Source organism: Mangifera indica, chromosome 15 (assembly GCF_011075055.1).
Source record: "Mangifera indica cultivar Alphonso chromosome 15, CATAS_Mindica_2.1, whole genome shotgun sequence".
Lineage (NCBI taxonomy): Eukaryota > Viridiplantae > Streptophyta > Magnoliopsida > Sapindales > Anacardiaceae > Mangifera > Mangifera indica.
The window spans coordinates 13,352,225-13,373,339 of NC_058151.1; the positions used below are offsets into that span (position 1 = coordinate 13,352,225).

The 21,115-nt window shown below is 31.6% G+C and overlaps 3 protein-coding genes across 5 annotated transcripts; all 3 read right to left on the minus strand.

Moving 5' to 3' along the window:
• Nucleotides 1–379: 379 nt before the first annotated feature.
• Nucleotides 380–6,238, minus strand: LOC123197978. 3 transcript variants are annotated; one of them, XR_006497949.1, is made up of 7 exons: nt 5,771–6,238; nt 5,567–5,686; nt 5,025–5,078; nt 4,557–4,786; nt 3,602–4,424; nt 557–2,913; nt 380–465 (listed from the first exon to the last, which is right to left on the minus strand). XR_006497949.1 is itself a non-coding variant. In XM_044612526.1 (6 exons), the coding sequence occupies exons 3-6, from the start codon at nt 5,026–5,028 to the stop codon at nt 695–697; spliced, it is 3,276 nt and encodes a 1,091-aa protein (XP_044468461.1). In that variant the 5' UTR covers nt 5,029–5,078; nt 5,567–5,686; nt 5,771–6,238; the 3' UTR covers nt 380–694. The 3 variants fall into 3 exon arrangements, 2 of the variants coding, with proteins under 2 accessions (XP_044468461.1, XP_044468463.1); XM_044612526.1 differs by having other exon boundaries at nt 380–2,913; XM_044612528.1 differs by lacking the exon at nt 5,025–5,078 and having other exon boundaries at nt 380–2,913; nt 5,771–6,237.
• A 6,116-nt stretch (nt 6,239–12,354) lies between these two features.
• Nucleotides 12,355–13,588, minus strand: LOC123197272 (UPF0301 protein TC_0483). Its single transcript, XM_044611492.1, has 2 exons — nt 13,321–13,588; nt 12,355–13,216 (listed from the first exon to the last, which is right to left on the minus strand). The coding sequence occupies exons 1-2, from the start codon at nt 13,463–13,465 to the stop codon at nt 12,444–12,446; spliced, it is 918 nt and encodes a 305-aa protein (XP_044467427.1). The 5' UTR covers nt 13,466–13,588; the 3' UTR covers nt 12,355–12,443.
• Nucleotides 13,589–16,781: 3,193 nt separating this feature from the next.
• LOC123197332 (pentatricopeptide repeat-containing protein At3g29230) lies at nt 16,782–20,241 on the minus strand. Its single transcript, XM_044611582.1, has one exon. It carries the CDS (start codon nt 20,095–20,097, stop codon nt 18,253–18,255), a length of 1,845 nt encoding a protein of 614 aa, XP_044467517.1. The 5' UTR covers nt 20,098–20,241; the 3' UTR covers nt 16,782–18,252.
• Nucleotides 20,242–21,115: the final 874 nt, after the last annotated feature.

The window sequence follows — 21,115 nt, forward strand, 5'->3', positions numbered from 1 at the left end:
TCAAATACACCTCTATCACATCATAACTTTTTTAAAAAAATATATCAATTTATATCAATAATATGTATTATATTGTATGATATATTCACTGTTTTGATAATTTTCAATACATCTTATGATATGTATTACTTTTTATCTATATAATATCGTATGATACATATCATATATCATAAAATACTGATAACTGTGCGTCCATCTCCCTACCTTGATGGCATACATTTAATCATGTTGAATGCTTCTTCAATCCTTCCTGTTCGGCTAAATAAATCTACAACAGCCGTAATTAAATTTGTTTTGGTATAAATTTTCGGTCCATCTTTTGGGATTTAAGGAGTCAATAAAATGGTGAATATACATAGTAGGTTGTTAAGATGGCCAGTAAACAAGCTAACAAAGCATATTAATGAAAATATTATGGGCAACTCCAGAATCGAAAGCTTGCTATATGCCAAACTTTCAGCACTCCTGCAATTATATTACATGAAGCCTGATAAGTTTTCTGTTTAAGCTCAGAGAAGAACAATGGAATTTATTTATGATGAAACACACAACTCACTCAAGGTACTGAGAAACCAAATTGAGGCTGAGGAAAACATGTACAAAGTGAATCTCCCTGGAAAGGAAAACCCACGGTCGGCACCATAGGTAAGAAAATTCTAATTCTCTGAAATCGAACATTTCTTTATCTTTCAAGTTATTTTATAGAGACGGGAGGACTACCAATTGGGTATCGTTGTCTTGGTGGACGTCTTGTCCTCTTCCCCCATCCTAATAGGCTTGCCTCCTCAAATGCTGCTTCTCTACATTTAGGTGGCTCAATCTGAAGTGGGCAGAGGGCAGGAACATTTGGAGGAGAACTGGGATCCCCTGATCGCCGCCTTCTCTTTCCCCCACCATTCTTAGCAGCATTTTTCAGTGCCAAACTTGACTGCCAGGTGCCACCAGTGGCTTTTACCAGCCCTTCGATTGTCAGAAGATCCTCAGTCACCTCATTCTTTAACAGTGAAGCAAGAGTGGGAAGTACATCCCTTTGAAAGTCCTTCCTTTGCCTCCCTCTCCTTGCCTGCCCTCTTCGTGGTCGCTTAGGCATTATGTTTTCAGTTTTTGGGTTTTCAAAAACCCGTGGCTCATAACAGCATTCTTCTACTTTAGTTTCTGTCAGTTTTAATGTCATAAGCTCAAAGTAATCCATCCCATTCAGAAAAGTACGTTCAGGATTAACACTTTCCTGATCAACTGATACTGATCCAACCTCATTGTGAACATCACCATTGTAAGTAGAAACAATATCTGCAAACCAATGAAGGGGGTCACTGGGAGAATCATCTGATTCGAGAGAACAGCCATCAAGCTGATGAGGCACACAAGATGATGAAATGGCTACTAAAGCCTCAGCTGCAACCTGTTTTAGTCCTTCATGCAGCTCTTTAGATACATCCTGAGGAAAGTTAGCAGGTTCTTTAACTTTGTTGTCAAACTGATCAAACCCAGGAGGTTTGCCATCAAGAACTTCAAAACCAGGAGGTTTGATGCTGTCAATATGTACTTTGCTGCTTTTATAATTTTCAAACCCTGGAGGTAAATCCATTTCTGTTTCAACTCCTGGTGCCTCCAAATCTATGTCAAGAGCAATCTTTTGACTGCTTCTTGAGGAAGAGAGGGTTGGTTGAGGCAGTTCTTCAACTTCTTCTTCAACAACACATAAATTCAAGTCAATATGGTGTTTTGAATCATCACTGTGATTAACTGATCCTTTCTCCATCAGACCCTCCACTTCATGCTGCTTTCCAAATTCGGGTGATGCTGGATCATTGGATGTGGTAGCATCAACAGTAGCAAGATAGTTTGGTTTTGAGGGGGGACTAGGAGTAGCAAGATCCTTAGATTTATAAGGCTTTTCAAATATAGAGAACCCAGGAATCTTCCTGTTGCTTGAACACTCACCAACTTCAGTTTTCCAGTGCTCAGCATCAAAGGCACATGTAGCCGACAAAGAATCCTGAACAAAGGTTTGTAAGGTGCTCTTTCGCATCATTTCAGTTTTATCAACAAATTGCTGAGAATAGTTTTGCAATGAATCTGCATTCATCTGAGAAGAGCCTTGCCTTTCTTCAGAAGAGTTTCCATTACATGAAGGAACTGCTTTAAGCCAAGGCAATCCTCCATGAAGGTTATGCTTCTTTGTCCCATTGATAGAAAAATGAGTAATTGACTCATTCTGATAACTATTTGGAGATGCTGCATCAGCTTTCTTCTCTTCTGTAAACTTTGCATCCATAATGGAGCCCAAATCCCTAAAATTGTTCCTAGGGCCACGTTGAGCATATTGTTCAGAAGCAGAACTACTGTCACTGATGCCATTCGGGTGACCAAAACCATTTGATGAGTGGCAAACCCACGACTCCTTGGATTCCAACTGAGAACCAAAGCACAATTCATTTTGGTATGATGCTTCAGCTCTAGTATTTGGGACAGATCTTGAACTGCTACTAAAAACCAATTTATCTCCAACAACATCAGGTCTGTGCATCAATGTCACTGAACTCTTATTTGATTGAGCAATGGTGCTAACTGAAGGGTGTCCTTGAATTGTTATCACATTATTGCTTGAGCCAGGATAAAACTTCTTCCAGGAAGAAGTGGAGGATATCTCAGAATTGGCTGCATTAGATTGAGGAACATGTGGGTGCTGAATAGGAGTACGAAAGGTCTCAATGGATGCGCCATTGTTATTTTCACATATTTCAACACCAAAAATTTTCTTCTTCTGATGTGATTCCATCTTTTGTTCAGACAAGATGGATTTTGAAAAGCCAGAGTTCCTAGGTTCAACTTGCTGTGACTTAAAAGTTGCAGGTAAATCGTCATGACAAAAGCTTGCATGATGTGGACCTCCATTGCTTCCAGTTTGGCCTATAGGGAGACAAATCAAACTATCAGTTTACAGTAACCAACTCTTAGATACTACTTAAACTGTATTTAAATAAAGCTAAATTAAAATATGAATAAAAGAGGCAAGCACAATGGCAGCTTTCAACATAGAACAAATAAAGCCATATGTGGATCATACTTGCACACAAAGAACACTTCATCGACTTTCAGTCAGGTAAAAAAATTGCAGAAACGAGAGTTTGGTTTTTACTTGAATCCAAAAGATCAATAATTGAATTTCCTTGAAACAGACAAGCCTTTCTCGGAGCCCTGGCAGATACATCATTAATTTCTATATGATAACTCTTTATCTTTATGAAAATATTCACTTCAGTCTGGAAGTAGATTTCCCTTAAAAGGTAAATGCATGTTGTAGAAATGGCATTCCGAAAATCATTCTCCTACTTCATTAGAATAGAGGTTGACATTTTTTAGGTTCAAGTATTGTACACTATGCCTCAGGTTGCCTTTTCTCAGCACTTCCATTAATATATAATTTCATTTAGATATAAATGGAAATGGAAAACCAATTGGTTCTTTGTCAGCCAATTTGTTATTTTAAAAGTGCTGCACTTGTGATTGAAACTTATAAAAAAAGCACTTATTTTTATGAACTCAAGTAAATTTAAAAGGCAATAAATTTAAACCAACTGTAAAATTACAGCCGTACCAGATTCAAGGCTATACCCTGACCACCCATTTTGTTGCCTTTCAGTGTCTAAATGCGAATTGCTAAAGCTGACTCCTCTTTCCTTTACTTTTTGGGGATATTGAGAAAATTTATTATCCGAGCAGTGAAAGAGAGAATGTGAATACAAAGACGGAAAGTGTCTTTCCATCTCCTCTTTGGGGCTGATAATATTTCCCAAAATATTGGAGGAAGTTAAGACAGATGCTTCTTTAACCTTCAAATGTTCATTTAAATTAATCAGTCCATGGGGTTTCCCCGTATACGAACTGGGAGTCAGCCCATCATTTTTGCAGCCAGAGAAGACGACACCAGGGGGAAAAGATGAACTTCCAACTCTCTCACGAGTCATCTCATGGTCCCTGCTAAGAAAATAACTGCCCACTGACACTCCAGAAACCCCTTGACCTTCTTTTTCATCATTAATGTATTCTTCAGCAGGAAGTTCAAGATCAATTAACCTTCTTTGCTGCTTCTTGCTTTCAGATTCAGCAGTCTCATGGTCCTTCGATCTTAATCCATTATGGTTAGGACAATAACTGGACTGCATGGCATTCTCCGTCCTGGATCCAAACTGACATTGGAAGCTGTCAGCACCAGACATAGACAGTCTACCATTATTTAAATCCACTGTGGACAAACTGGAAATATGCTGCCTTCCCTTGTCATCTGTGAATGAAATTCCAGATGAATAAAGACTTGACTGCAATAGTCCTTCCGGTATCAGATGTTTGTTCAATTCTTTGCTTCTCATTTGATTCATCATGTCCCTCTGTATGTTGTAAAGTCGATGAAGTTCATGGAGCTGAAAAAAAAACCACACACCAAAAAATTCAGCAGGCAACTTCAGCGCCTCAAGTACTAAGCTTTCGTGACAACGAGAGCCTTTAGGGGTTTATTGTACCATATTACAAAACTTCAGTCTTAATAAGCATACCTGATGCCTGAACATAGATTCGTGCTTCACTATCGTTTGCCTCAATTGTTGCTTGTCAGGTTCCTCATTAATATCTATTGCTTGCCTCGACATGAAGAAATCATGGTACTGACCAGCCATATTGCTTTGCTGACATACAGACCAGCTATCGCTACCAGTACTGCCATTTTTATCTCTCAAGGAATAGTAACCCGGTAGATACATATTAGACTGTACTTCAGTTCCCATTCCTGCAAATGACTCAAAACAAGCTCTAAATTAACCTAATGAGAAACATAGTCAATAACACTCCATGGAAATTAAAAGAACAAATTCTCAGCTCCGTGAACTTGACGCAGCTTTAAATATAAGAAAAGACCATAAAGCTGGACAAATATCTGCTAACTGATCAAAACTAGTCTCTAGAATCACTCAGAAGGAAACCTTTTAATGGACTCAGAAATATAACTAGAGACAGAGATGTGTTACTCATTTTGATGGAGAGATTCAAGATGACAAAAACGCTTAACCCAACATTTGCTTCTGCAAGTTAAACAATTAACAGAAAGGCGCAAATACAAACTGAAGCGTTAGTAATTCCCATTATGATCTCCACATCTTACAGTAGATCTTTCAAAATGGAACATATAATCAAGAATGAGAATGAGCTCAATATCCCTTAAGGATCAAATTTGGGAATCTTAAGCAATGCAATAAATGAAGTAGAAGATCACAGAGAAAATCTAGCTGCAAGTTAGCTAGGAGAAACGAAATGGGTATCGGCGAAATCACAATTTAACTTAATTCTCAAACCACATTGAGGTTCAAAATAAGAAATGAAAAATCTAGCTAAAAACTACTAATAGACACAAAAAAAACCCAACAAAAGAAACAATTAAACAAACACCATGGAACCCTTATTAACAACAAAATGCATAACACAAAATTACCGACATCATATTTTAGAGTAACACACCCATTGAACTATCATCAAACACAAAACGATAGACCCAAAAAAAATAAAATTTCACCTCATAACTATATTCTCCACCGCTCCTTTTCTTTTTTAATCAAAGCTCCCTCATAAACTCACCAAATCATCCTCTATGACAAATCATCATGGTCATGATGATGACCATGAACTATAACACCTGAAAAAGCCAAAGAAGAAGCTTAGATCATCAACACAATCATCGTCAACATCATCACCAAACTAAGATCTTCTGGGCCAGTACCTGATAACATGATAGAGAGATCCCACATACCCAGATGATAAAAATGAGATCTTTCTTCTCCACAAAAACAAAAAAGCAAAAGGAAAAAGAACCCCCCCTCAGCAAGAACCAAAACAAATCAGTTGAATGACTTAAATTTTGTCAACTTGCAGTCTCCCTCTCTCCCTTTCTATTATTCTATATACTTTGCTTCAGCTTTGGCTCAAGTTCAATGATATATTCAACAAAATAAAATGGATTGAACAATGAAGGGGGTGATTGAGGTTGTGGAAAATATGGGCAATTTTTTTCACATTTTCTAGATTCTCTCTACCTTCCATGCTTTTTGGGTACACATATTTTATGTACTTAAGAAATATGCAGACGCCAGAGTCTACTCTCAGACAACAACCCAACAGTTTCCTAAAGAAGCTGACCTCTCTTCAATGGGATGTTTCTAAGATTGCTTTTCCCACGCGCATCAACAGAGTTTGGATTCTCTTCTCTCTGTAACAACACAAGTACACTTCGACAGAATCTATTACCAGTGTTGTTGTTTATTGACTTCATCATAATACTCCATCTACCATCTTAGTCAGACTCCATGACTGTCTCTCAATTATTCAATTATGTCATTTGAGTGTTTTTTTTTCTTTTAAAATAATTTCTTTATCAACTAACATTGAACCAGAGATGGATACTAATTGAATCAGATACTAATATTTTCTTATTTGAGTTTAATTTAAATAAAAATAATTTAATCTAAATTTACACTAAGTAAATTCAATTTGAGTCAAATCAAGATAGATTAACTTCCAAAATCAAATCAGTTTGATTTGAATATAATATCTAATTTTATTTAATTAAATATTATTTTAATATTTATTAAATAGTCCGTCAATTCAATCACCAATCTAATTAATTAAAACCTAAACCAATCCTTTGACCAAATCAATATCCGAATAAGATATTAAAACATTGAGATCAATAGAGTTATTTTATTCTGAATTTTGAAACATAGTAATACGATTATATTTCACATAAAACAATCTTAATTATTTACTGCCATAAGTTTCTCAAAAATATTATTAACAAATCTTTATTACAAATTAGTCATTAGATTAAACTTATCTGTAATTAAATTAGATAAATTATATTAAATTGTAATCTAACTATTAAATTAATTCTATCGTACTGCTATATTAATGTTATATTAATTTAAATTTCAATTATATTATATTTTAATTATATTATATTGACGTCATCGATCCGTTTGATCAATTAACTCATACACTACCCGTTTGATCGTATCAATACCTTGTATATAATCATTGATATGAACAAACCCAGATGATCAAAACTAAAAAATATCATATATTATATGATATATTTTTGATGGGCATCCATGGTTGAACAGAAGTAGTGGGATTTGTGAAACACGAAACTCAAGGAGAGTGAGAGATATGACTTATGAGAAATTTGTATATTTTACTAAAAAATAAATAAATTAATGCAAGTAACAAGGGCTAGGTTAAGTTATTATTGTATTTTTATTTATTTATAGAAGGAGAATTGATAAATGGATTATTGTGTTTTTTGTATGTTTGTGTATGCCCCATTCCTTCTTTATTCCTCAATTTCTATTTATGGCGTTCAATTTCTTTTGTTATATATTTAAAGCCAATAATATCAACTTTCGAGAAAGCATCCGATAATGTTTTGTTTGAAAAATATTTTATTATCAAAATTAAAAATTATTATAATAATAAATTATTTCAAAAATTATTATATATAAATTATAATATATTAGATAAATTAATTTGTATAAATAATTATTATATTTAATATCTTTAATATGTTTAATTTAATATTTTTAAAATCAGATCGATGGTTAAACTAGTTATCTCACTATTTACGATTTAATCAATTTAATCGAGTAACTAACTGATTTAATCTATTATCAAATTATCATATATTTTTTAAATAATATCAAATATTTATCATATTTTTAAAATATAAAACATTTGAAATATATAAAATATAATTTTAAATATGTTAATTTCAATTTTATATTATATCAATCTAGTTTTATTGGTTTTAAATAGTTTTTTCCGTTCAAAGAATTAATCGAGTTTAATATAATTTTAAACAAGTCAATATTTTTATATAAACCAAATCAAATAGTGAAATTAGACGGGATTATAGACTGATTCACGGTTTAACTAATTGAACTAACTAGTCTGATCTGATTTTAAAATCATTGGTTACACTAAATTTATTAAATATATTTAATAATAATTTTTTAATATATAAAAAAAATGTGATAATCATATTAGAACTATTACTTTAGTTTAATAATAAAATATTATGATAATATTTTATCTAATATATCAAATAAAATAATATAAATAATAAAAAATAAATTATTAATATAACCTTTTATTCCTCCTAACCGAATGCAACCAAGGTGTCATATTAGGTTGATAGAGATTTTTTCTATTTTCCAAGTTTTTTAAATATTAAGTATTAATTTTATTTTTTATTTTTGGGCTTTGGAACTCAGACCAGACTTAGTCCAGAGAAGGGCAAATTAGTTTTTGTGGTTGACTTGCTATGACCCATGGGCAAACCAGCAGTTCAACAATAACACCACTAGATTCAAACCTATCAACCTACAATTGAAAATGGACATTTGAAATCATCCTATTAAATTTAATTTTTATTAAATATAATTTAAATTTTATATTTAATAATTAAATAAATAAAATTTTATTTAAAATTTTATTTATATAGTTAATTAGTTTAATAGTCAATTTTATCAGTTAAATTGAAAAAAACTTGGATCAATCAATCATTGGATCGATGTTCGATCTGAATTTAAAATCATTGTTTATAATGTGACAATATTTGGTGGGTAAAGAGCACTTCACATGTAATGTTTTAACACACATTTTATTTTTTATTTTTGAAAGTAATTTAATATAATATAATCTAACAAATTATTTTAGAATACTTTTAACAAATTCTCTTTCTTATAAAATAAAAAAAAATTGTGTATTTAAATTCTAAATTATATGGGAAGTCCATGTACCAACCCATCTTCCTTGGTAGGAATTTTTTTTGTCCTACCCAATCATCTTATCTAAGCTTACTCAATTTGAATTTGTAGTTCGTTTATCTATCTAATGACTTAATTCATCTTATTAATAATATTATTCATTCTTTTGACGATATCGTTCATCTCGTTTTGACAATTCTCAAATGATATTATACACTAATTAGAGTGAGTTTACATTTAATCTAAACTTAAATTGACTTCAAACTCAGTTCATATTGAATCTATCCTTATATATTATCATTCATTGGGTTTATCTGTAGGTGTTACAATTATATAATTATCTTCCGATCATAATACAATTAGTATTATATCTTACTTGTCATTAGATCATCCTATACATACATACATCTTTGTGTGTGTGTGTGTGTGTGTATATATATATATATATATATATATATATATATATATATATATATCTTTTTTAGAAATATTTTTTGAAATTCAAACTTTCACATATATTTACCCTAAGCTTTTTAAAATTCAAACATTCAATGATAACACCAAGATTAAGAAAAAGTAATTCTTATTATTAGACGTTAAAAATGTTCGTTGCTCTCTTTGACGATATCCAAGGGTTTGAGTTTGTGTTGAAAGCCATCCAAGTTTAGCTTTGAAACTTTGTTAAATCAATCAAAAATTAAGAAAAGTAGAAAAGCAAATAGCAAGCAAGGTAGCCAAAAGTGAAAAGAAACATTGGAATCAAATCCTCTTTTAGTTAAATCTAGTAATTAAGATCTCCCAATTCACTTTCTTTTTGGTTGAAGGGAGTGGGGGCAAGGGGGGGCCAATGAACTCTTGTTACTTCAATATAAATTAGAAAGATTTTGAATGCAATTAATGTAATGGCAAAAGCTGCTTTCAAAAGCCTGCCCAATTGAAGAAAATTGAATGACCTAAAACCCTAAAAGCTTTGCAAAGAATCCATTCAAATAAGTAGATTAGCTGTCACCATCATAAACCGATTTTAAATTAGAAATAAGATAACATTCAATCACTTAATAATATATTATTGTAAATATATATATCACAAATGGGTATTCATTCTTATTATACGTATTTCTCTTGTTTTATAACCAATATATAAAATCACGTAATTAAGACTAAGTCAATTAAACTTTAAGAAAGTTTAGGTTCGGAAAAATTCTCTTGTATTTTTTTTTTTTGAAAATATGAAACTATGATGGGTAATTAATAATAAAAAATAAAAACAAAATGTGCGATAACATTTATTGAACCTAGAAGAAAATTAAGATAAGGAGAAGTTCTTATGTTATTAAATTCGAATTAGCATAAAAAAATTCTGATTCAATAACACACAATATCTATTAGTATACGTGTGAGTTTAGATCAACAAAACCTCAAAAAAGTTAGTATTGAAAGAAGATTTCAAAGATGAATTGATACATTTTGATAGTATCATCGAACTCGTTAGTTAAAGTATAAAGATCATTTCTAAAATGGTATCACAAGTCTTTTTCGTCAATTTCAATTTTTTTCTCTTGTTAATATTTATTGAAATATTAGCGAAATAATAATATTTTATATACTAATAATGAGTATAAACACAATAACAAATGTGTTATTGTATGATTAAATAATTTTTAAATTATAAATAAAATAATATTTTATATTTATCGTTAATTTATATAATATTACTCTATGCCAAAATATAAATTTAATTTAAACAAACAAATGGAGAGAGATTGCTTGAGCTAGACCATAATAATAGAAATGACTTGTTAAAGTTAAGGTTTGGTGAGCAATCAAGAGCCTTAGCTATTTCAATTATGGTTGTAATAAATTATGTGAGAAGTCAATGTGATTTATAATTTTTTATTGTGATTATTCCATTTTTATTTTGTTTTTACAGAAAAAAGATATAAAATAAATTATACAATACAGTGATTTTAAATTAACGATAAAATAATATTTAATCACATAATAACGTATTATTGTAAGTACACAAAATATTTTTCTTTGTTGTTACACATAATATTATTTATTTTATTGAAATTGTTTTTTGAAACACCAAAATCTGAATAATATTATGCATACCCACTTTGTGTATATAAATAGGTACGTATTTATATGTGTTATAATATAATTATGTATTATTTTTATCTTTAATTTAAAATCATTCAATCATATAATGACACATATTATATACGTATTCAAAGTGTGTACGCATAGTTTTATTGTTAAAATATATAGACAACTTAATAATGAGAATAAAAGTAATACAAATCTTATTAAACTATTTATACAAGCTGATATGATAATATATGATTCAATAATTTTAAAATGAAAGAAAAAATAAATAATCAATTTACCAAATTACATATTATCACATCAATTTGTATAGATAAATTTACAAAATTTGTTTATATCTGTAATTTTTTTTATGTGAGAAGAATACTATTTATCAAGAAAGGTTTGTTCGGACAAGTTAAAAAGAAATATTTGTATATATAGTTTTATTTTTATTTATAAAAACATTTTACCTTGGAGTAAAACTGCGTATACAAACATTTGTTACTAAGTTATTCATATAAACTAGCATGAAATTGGTTAATTTTGAAATGAAAGAAAATAAATAATCATATATTATCATTTCAATTTGTATAAAAAAGTTAGTAATAATTATTTGTATACATAGTTTTATTATTTACTTTTTTACATCTTAGAATTCTCTGATTAAGTAATAATTGAGTAATATGTCATATGTAAAATTGTCGATACAAACGAGTAATAATTAATTGGCAATGATATGTCATTTTACGGTTAAATGATTTAAAATAAAAATAAAATAAATAATTAAATTATTTAATCGTACGATGACACATTATTCTATTAATATGTATGATTGATTTTACATTATTAACATAACATGAGTGATGACATTTTCAAATTTGGAAAGTAACAAGCATGACCCAAGTGCCCCACATTCAAGAATATTGCATCATTCTAAACCTTATTATACCAATTTATCTCATGATCCAATACTAGCAATTCCCCATGTTTATGAGCAACCTAACATAGGATCCTTGCAAGCTAATGTAGAGGGACTTTAAATAATATTACTTTGTATAATACAAGATAAACAAGATTTGAGTGATCATTTATAAATTGTCTTAAATGTTTAAAACAGGGTCATGTTTTGGTCCAATCTAACATATATTATATCATGATAATCTTCAGTTATATAGATATAAATAATTATAAATTTTATATAGGATAACGAAACATTTTACGGATTAATTGATAGATTAAACACTTATATGGGTTCATATTGTTTTTTGTTTTTTTGTCGTGAAGAGGAATGATTGTTTCTATAAATTGATGTTATATGATAACATTTTAAAGCGTTACATCACTCTAATAGTCAGCATGAGATTGGACGAGATCCCTAGAAAGAATGGATTGTGCATTCCCTGATTCAATTTAAGCTTTCAAGTGAGTTGATTTATATCATTTCAAGAGGTGCTGATGGGTTAAAAGTGAAATATCAAACATTAATCACTTGAGCCACAAAAGCAGAGACATTAACAATGGTAGAATATCATAATGTACATAACTTCACCAAACTTTTCTTGGGCCCATAAGCCCAAGGATCTCTTCCCAAAGCCCAACACTCCCTACACTATCTAGCCCAATTACACTTCGGCTGCAAGCGGCAACGGTCCAATAACCAACCCGAATTTCGTTGTTCAATTGCTCTTTCTCCCACCCACAACAGCCATCAAAAAACCTAAAATCTTCAGGCCCAAGTACATTTCTCTTCACCATTTCAGCTGCGCATCCCACACTCGCTTTAGTCCCAAAATACAATCCTTTCATTACCTCTTCAAAGACCCCACTCTTCCCCACCTCATCATCACCACCACCCACTTTTGGGCTCACCAAAAATAACCCTTCCTCCAAAGGCCCACCAAAGAACAACGGCCTATCTGAGCATGTGCCTGCTACGTCTAGGGTTGTCGATCTCATCTCCTTGATCGACATAAGTGACGGTCGGTTTAGTATGATCCCAGATGGGCCTATGGGCTCAGTCGATAAGAGTAGGATCACCGTCCGTTCAAAAATATGGACTCCATTGAGCTTTTCCGTGGCAATAAGCAGGCAACCTTTTTCGGGCTCATGAATTTTATGGGCCCATCTGTCTCCAATATGGATTTGTGGTGGTGGAGAACCCACAACAGTATCAGGATCAACAATTGTAGAAGGCTCTTGAACCTGGGTTCTTGATGCTTGCTCTGCAGCTACTAATCTTGCTCTAAATGATCTCCAATCACCATCAACAAAGCCTTTCTTTTCATCATCAGACGGCGAAGATGACTTCAAGTGGCAACCTAACAACAGTAGCTCAAATTAAATAACCCTAATCACAGTCAATCAAAAACCAAAATGAATGCACATTCTGAATCAAACCCAGATGAAAAAATTCACTGCTTACATGAAATAGATAAAGGGGCAGCAACCCTTTTGAGAACAAATTGATTAACAGATCTCTTGGGGTTGAAGAGAGTTCTGGCTTTGATTGATGGAGCAAATTCTGGGATTTTGGTAAAGGAATTTGATGTGAGACAGCAAGCTTCCATGCCTAATTCTGAAGTTTGAACTTCTTCTTCTGTCTAGCTGTGTAAATGAAATTGTGCAGGACAGGAGGCTTGCTAATAACTACAATACAAAAACTTACAAGAAACAAATGTGTGGCTAAATATGCACCACAAAGCAAGCATTTGGTTTCAATCCCATCCCATCATCCAAGTTGAGAGTTTTCTTCAGGCCAACTAACGAGGTCCCACCCAAGGTTTGATGAAACGACCTGCGAACCATTTAAGCTTGAAAAATATACTTTTTCATCCATTTGTTAAATTTATTAAAAAATGTGTTAAATTTTGTATAAAATTATGGAAAAGATTAAAAAACCTTCAAGTTTATAACATTTTCCCTCAAAATTTTATTAAACATATTTTTATTCTTAATTTATATTGATTTCAATTAAAAATTACAAAAAAATTAAGTTTTTGATTAAAATCTCACCAAATTGGGGTGATTCTTAATTAGAAAAGAAATTGTAAGGGTGAAATAAAAATGGGAAGGAAAATAAAAAAATAAAAGTATTTAAAATTAGAAAATAATTTATTTATATTAATAAAGATGTAAGCGATATTAACTCTATTATAATATTAGATAAAATGATATAAATACTTTCTAAAAAACTTATAAAAATAACTATTAATTTGATAATCGGACAAAAAAGTAGTTTTTTTTAACTTAAAGGGTTAAATGGTAAATGTATTTCATCAAACTTTGGGTGGGAAATAGTGATTTGGCGTTTTGTCAACTTTTTCAAAGTATGGGTGGGGGCAAGGGATAGTGGATAGGAATGACAGGTGGCACAAGAGTAGAAGGCTGGTGTGGCCATGTCGGTTTTAGATAAAGTGAACCTCTTTTCAGCCCTTTTTGGTGATATGGCATATTTCTGACCAGTTATTGGCTGTCTTTTTAGCACCACTTAATGTGGAAGGAAATGAAATTGGGGAAAGACCCGAAAATTTAATAGATAATTTTAATAATATATTATTATATGATTAAATTTATTTAAAAATTATATACGTTATTGAAAATATTTGAGATAGACAAATATAATTTTTATATACCGAAATATATTTATTTAATGAAAATCGACTTAATAATCTATCACTTAAAAAGGGAAAAATTTTAGATAAGTTTTTATAATAATATATTATTATAAAGCAAAGAATTATCTCTTTGTAAAGTTTGTCTGTGTTTAAGTTTCTCACGACAATTAAAAAAGAAAAAATCAAATCACATAATGCTATTGAGTTAAAATTACATTTGAAATGATCTGATATTATATTTGACATGGTATAATTTAGGTTAAAAGACTTGTTCTCACCCAAGGTTTAATGTAATCTCGAAGTTCCATATATCAACTTTTAAAAACTCAAATACCTATTTATAAATTAATTTATGTTAAAAATCTTAATTAGAATTATGAGTAAAATCATTATTTAATAAAAAATTTTATAAAATTAAAGTTTTATCACATTTTCTCTCATAGATTTAAAAATTTATCATTTTCCCTCTAGGGTTTGTAGTTTTGCTTGGTTGCTGCTCCTATAGTGACTAAAGCTAGCCAATCTCTATACTGACGCTCCTGCCTCTCTCGGAAGATGATGAATCCTTGGCCAACTGGAGGTGGGTTGACAATTCATCAATTGAAAGATAAAACAAATTTGTACATCGCACATATCTACTTCTTTCAAATGACCTATGCATAGATTGATCAAAACAATAAATAAAGTCTTCTTCTGATCAATTTGTGTATTGATCGTCTCACAGATCAGTCAAAAGAAATAAATTTATATGACACACAAATCTATTTCGTCATCATTTGGGGGAGGAAGAAGTGCTAGTATAGAGGTTGGCCAGTTTTGGTCATCGGAGGAGTAACAACAAGGCAAAACTACAAACCTTAGGGGGAAATGTTTTTTTTTTTTTCAAACCTTAGGTGAGGGGAAATGATAGATTTTTAAACTTAGGAGGGAAAATGTGATAAAACTTTAATTTTATAAAAATTTTTATTAAATGATAATTTTACTTTTAATTCTAACTGAGATTTTTAATAGAAATCAGTTCATAATTGAGTGTTTGGATTTTTTAAAGTTGGAGGGTGGAACTTTAGGATTACATCAAACCTTGGGTGAGAACAAGTCTTTTGGCCTACAATTTAATTATAATCACATATAAGATAATGTCATTTAATCGAAATCGCACTTTGATAGTGTGGTTTGACCTAAATTGCATCATCTCAAGTGATATTCCAATCAAATGATACCGTCATGTAGATAATGTAATCGAGATCACGCATAGCTAACAATATTCTAACTATTTGTAATAATATCGGAATTGAATTCATATTTTTTCAAGATAGAGGTCTAAGTGATTAATTCTTTAGTTAGTAGAAGAAACAATCTAATTATACTTCTAGGGTGTAAGTGCTATTAATCTTATAACAGATATACCCGATACTTTAATAACTTCTCTTGAATATCAATTTGAATAATAATGATGATATGTAATTATCTGATAAGATATCATTTTAATATTAATTCGAAATAACTCATATTACATAAAAATATATATACATTATTAATATTTAAATTGATATTTATTATAACTGTTCTTAGTTTTATTGCTAATAAAGGTACACTTTATCAAAATAATCCTTGGATGGAAAAATATCATTCTCATATTAAAAGTACTAAGTGTAAAAATGTATCAAAGGATTAGATAAATGTATAATAAGTAATACTATTCATACTCACTTTAAGGATACAAATAAGTATATACTTATGTGTGTCAATACGTAATTAGTGTTATTTTATCATTAATTTAAAATTACCCAATTGCATAATGACGTCCATAAATATGTGTCTATTTGTATATTCAAAATATATACACATAATTTTATTGATGTATAAATAAGTCATCAAATAGAAAGCTTTATGATCGTCAGTAATTTTTTTTTTAAAGTTGTATAAGATTATATTAATCATTACTCATTCATCATCAAACGAATCTATATTTTGCATAATCTTTTAATTTTAATAATAAAAAATTATCTAAACCAAATACGAAATATGCAAACCCATTCATATTTACTTTGAGTATACAAATAAATATATATTTATATGTATCATTACATGATTGATGTTATTTTATCATCAATTCAAAATCATCCAATCACATGATAACACGCATAAATAAATACCTATTTACATATTTAAAATAAATATGCATAATTTTATTATTGTATAAATGAGTCTTCTAATAAAAAGCTTTATGAGAATTAGAAATTTTTTTTTAAAGTTGTATAAGATTATATTAATAAATACTCATTTATTATCAAATAAATATATTTTTTATATAATTTTTAATTTTAATAATAAAATATTATCCAAGCTAGAGTACACAGACCCATATTACAAGTTTGCTGGAGAAAAGAAATAAGTGACAAACTAAAAAATAAATGTTCCACAAAAGAGTGGAATCCTCATAAGGAACAAAAAACACTTGAAATAAACATTGCCCAGAAACTCAAAATCTAAGACTACAACTGGGGGTTTTAATTCATCTTTGGTTAGAATGAATTAAACTCGAACCGATGCTTTGACTGTTTAAGGACTCATTAGCATCACTATACTAAAACTTTTCTTCTCAAACAACTCACTGGAGCTCTTATTCTCTTGCGACTCTTTCTTTTCCCCAACATTATTGTTTACCATTAAAGCTGGCTGTTTTATATTTGAGTTAGAGTCCAAGCTGGCCCTTATTCGGGCTCGGTTTGGCTTGAATCCAACTCTGCAGATAATAACACATATGCTTATGCCACTCAACTGAATAAGATGCATGCCATTGCTGTAGATGTTCCCTGATCAGTGGTCATCAACTTATCCTATCAGACAATTTTATCCCAAGCAGGAAAACGCATATTCAGCAGAGAGAAGCATTAGTAGCTACAGCCTAAAGGTCCTTGATTGTTAGATGTAATGAGGTGAAGAACCTCCTATTTTAGCTCCTAACGGCTCCACTGATTGGAACTTAGCTGTAAGGTATACGGCTGGATGGGCGTGAAAAACTCAATGATGAAGAACTTTCTTCATTTCAACATCAAATCTTTTTCTGTTGTATACTTCTCCTCATCCTCCGCACAAGACAACCATTAAAACGATCAGGGGTACTTGTATTGCACATATTATCATGCTCTGATGCTTCTCTCAATCACTTCTTTTAGAACCAAAAATATATTTCAAACTTTTCTGGGCTGAGTTTATGCCATATCTACCTGCTTCTGAGCCTTTCATTGTAATAGCTGTTGACAACGCTCTAATTCTGGCTTGGGCATGCCATGTATGCTTGCAACCAAACTCAATTCAAGCACCCAGAGATGTACAGATATTGCCTAGGACCATAAACTGAACCAACCACTAGCAAAAACTCCCATCAAAATGGTTCAAAAAGTTGCCTTAAACAAACTGCTATAAATATATTGGTATACAAAAAGAAAATTACGTCAGCTGTTCAGGGGCAATCCAAATCAGGGTAAAATCGCGAGGAACAACTTGCATACATTAACAACTGACTACTTTCCTTGGTTCTTTAAATAATTATGATAAACCATATGCCTTCCTTCAATAGTATTGTCAGTTAACAACTATACGTACAGCACAGATAAGCAATTCCTAGAAACTTCTTCCCCGGAGAATACCTTAGTACAAGGTTCTATATTCTTTGCCTTCCACTGCAAACAAGTACAAGCTAGCATCATAAGGAACAATTGAACCGCCCGTTCTATTTAAAAGGCCTGTTCACCAACATCTACTGGTACCTTTGGGACATACCTGGCCTCGTTAAGATCTTGACCCAATGTATCAATCATCTCGTATATCTTTTCCGATTTAGGGTGCAATCTATCATATACTGTAAATTCATGGACTTCGTTATCCACTTCAATAGAACTAGCCCCCGATGGCTTTTGAATTCCAGTACTTCTCATTCGTAGCCTTACATTGGCAACGTTGTCCCAGTCTCCTGCTGCAGCAAAAATATTTGACAACACAGAGTAATTCCCAGGATCAGATGGTTCCAATTTAACCAGGCGATCAAGTACCTCCTCAGCAAGTTCTACTGCATTATGTGTTCGACATGCTCCCAAAAGGGAACCCCAAATAATAGCATTCGGTTCAAATGGCATGCTGTGCACAAGTCTAAAAGCTTCCTTAAGATGTCCACCTCGACCCAACAGGTCAATCATGCAACCATAATGCTCAACTTGAGGAAGAATCCCATATTCTCTTTCCATTGAATAGAAATATTGTACACCCTCGTCATGGAAGCCTGCATGTGTGCAAGCACATAAGACACCAATGAAAGTAATCTTGTCCGGCTCAAACCCTTCTTGCTTCATCCTTGAGAAAAGCTCTAGTGCTTTCTTACCATGTCCATGCATTGCAAGTCCTTGTAGCATAGCATTCCAAGACACCACATCTTTCTTTGGCATCCAGTTAAAGACACTCATAGCCTTGTCCAAGCTACCACATTTTGCATACATATCAATTAATGCATTGGACACATTCGTACTATATTTAAACCTATTCCTCTCAATAGAAGCATGAACTTTCATCCCCAAACTAAGTAACCCAGACTCAGCACAAGCAGCCAATATACTAATAACAGCCCCCTCATCCTGCTTCAATCCAACCTCCTCCATTTCATCATACAATCTCATTGCCTCCTTCGCCATCCCCTTTTCAGCAAACCCAGATATTATTATAGTCCAAGGAACCAAATTCTTAACTGGCATCCTATCGAATAACAATTTTGCCATCTCCAAATCTCCATCTTTACTATACCCCCAAATCATTGTCGACCACGAAACGATATTCCTTTCTGGCATTTTTTCAAACAATTCAAACGCCAAGTTCATTTCTCCAGCCTTCGTGTACCCGTCTAATATTGTATTCCAACTAACCGTATCTCTATCAGGCATTTCATCAAATAGTCTTCGAGCTTCACTCAACTCTCCACGTTTCACCAACCCAGAAATCATTATATTCCATGTCACAGTATCTCTCTCACCCAGCAACATAAACAACTTCTTAGCTGCACTAACACCAACCACACCACACTTTAAGTAACTCTCAATTAACGCATTGGGCACAAAAATATCACCCAAAAACCCGCATTTCTGTATCTGGGTATGTATCATTTGTACAACTTTTAACCATCTTTGCCCACTACAACCCTTTAAAAGAAACGGGTACGTAAAATTATCAGCAAAAAGACCATCTTTTTGCATTTCAAAGAAAACCCCGAAAGCTTCAACATTCATGTTGTTCTGCACACAAGCCCTTATCAAAGTATTGTACAAATGAACACCAGGGTCTTGAATATAACTAAAAACCTTAATAGCCAACCCCATTTGACGGCAAAGGGACAACGAAGAAACGAGTTTCGGTGCTATATACAAATCATTGTGGAGGTCCTGTTTGATGATTTGAGCGTGAAGTTGTTTAATATGGTTAAGGTTAGCGCATTTGTGAAGGTTTTGAAGCTTTTCTTCCACGAGTCTTCGTGTAGAGACCCAGGTCGGAGCTCGAATTGGAACTGACATTTGAGGCTTAGCGGTGTATGGTGGCATTGAAGAAGCAGTTTTGCATTGTGCAATGAAAAATCGGAGATGGGTTTGAAGGAGTTTTGGCTCAAAGATTCAGAAGTTTCAACCTTCGGTGCCGGTTTAAGCTATTTAGATAAGGTATTCGATCTTGCTCTTCCAATTTCCTTATTAATAGTTTCAAAACTAAAATTACATCAATATTTAATAATTCTCTGACATCAGAAATTTTGGTCCTAAATTTATCAGAATTTCGGGCAAAGAATGAAATGAAATCCAATTAGACATCTCACTGGGGCCTAATCCATCCCACCACCCAATTCCTTCAATTTTGGCATAGCCGGTTAGTAGGGTTAAATTCAAATCGAATCTATTTAAATTCGATTCAAATAAACTCAATACGAGCCAATTCTATACAAGCTCGGTTGGGCTCAAGTTACTCACTAAATTTTTCAATTAAAAATTTTGATACAAAACGACGTTGTTTTAACCAATATATATTAAAATGACGTTGTTTTAATAACGAAAAACGAGTTAAGTGTAATTCGAATTGAGTTCAAACTTGACTTTCACGAGCTCAAACTCAAATTCGAGCTCAGCTATATGTAAACCGAACTGAGCTCGACTTAGCTCGAATCCAACCCTACCTATGAGGATACATCACAAAATTACAAATCATGTCAGACCTTGGGCTTTCCAAATTATGTCAAAAATCTTAAACATGTGTTTATTACCAAAATAAATAGATTATCCTAAAAATAAATTATTTAAAAATTTATTAGATATAGATTATTATTAAATTTGATAAAATTTAGTAAGTATAAATAATTATTGTGTTTGGTTAAAAATAATAAAATAATATTAATAAATCATTTTACTTAAATACCCTTGAATATAATTATTTTTAAATATTTTGTATATTATTTGTTATATTGATTAAAAATAAATTTATTTTTATCTCAAAAAATTAATAAATAATAATATAATTATAATAAAATCAAGATTATCTTGGTAATCTTTTAATTTCTAAGGTGAAGATAATAAT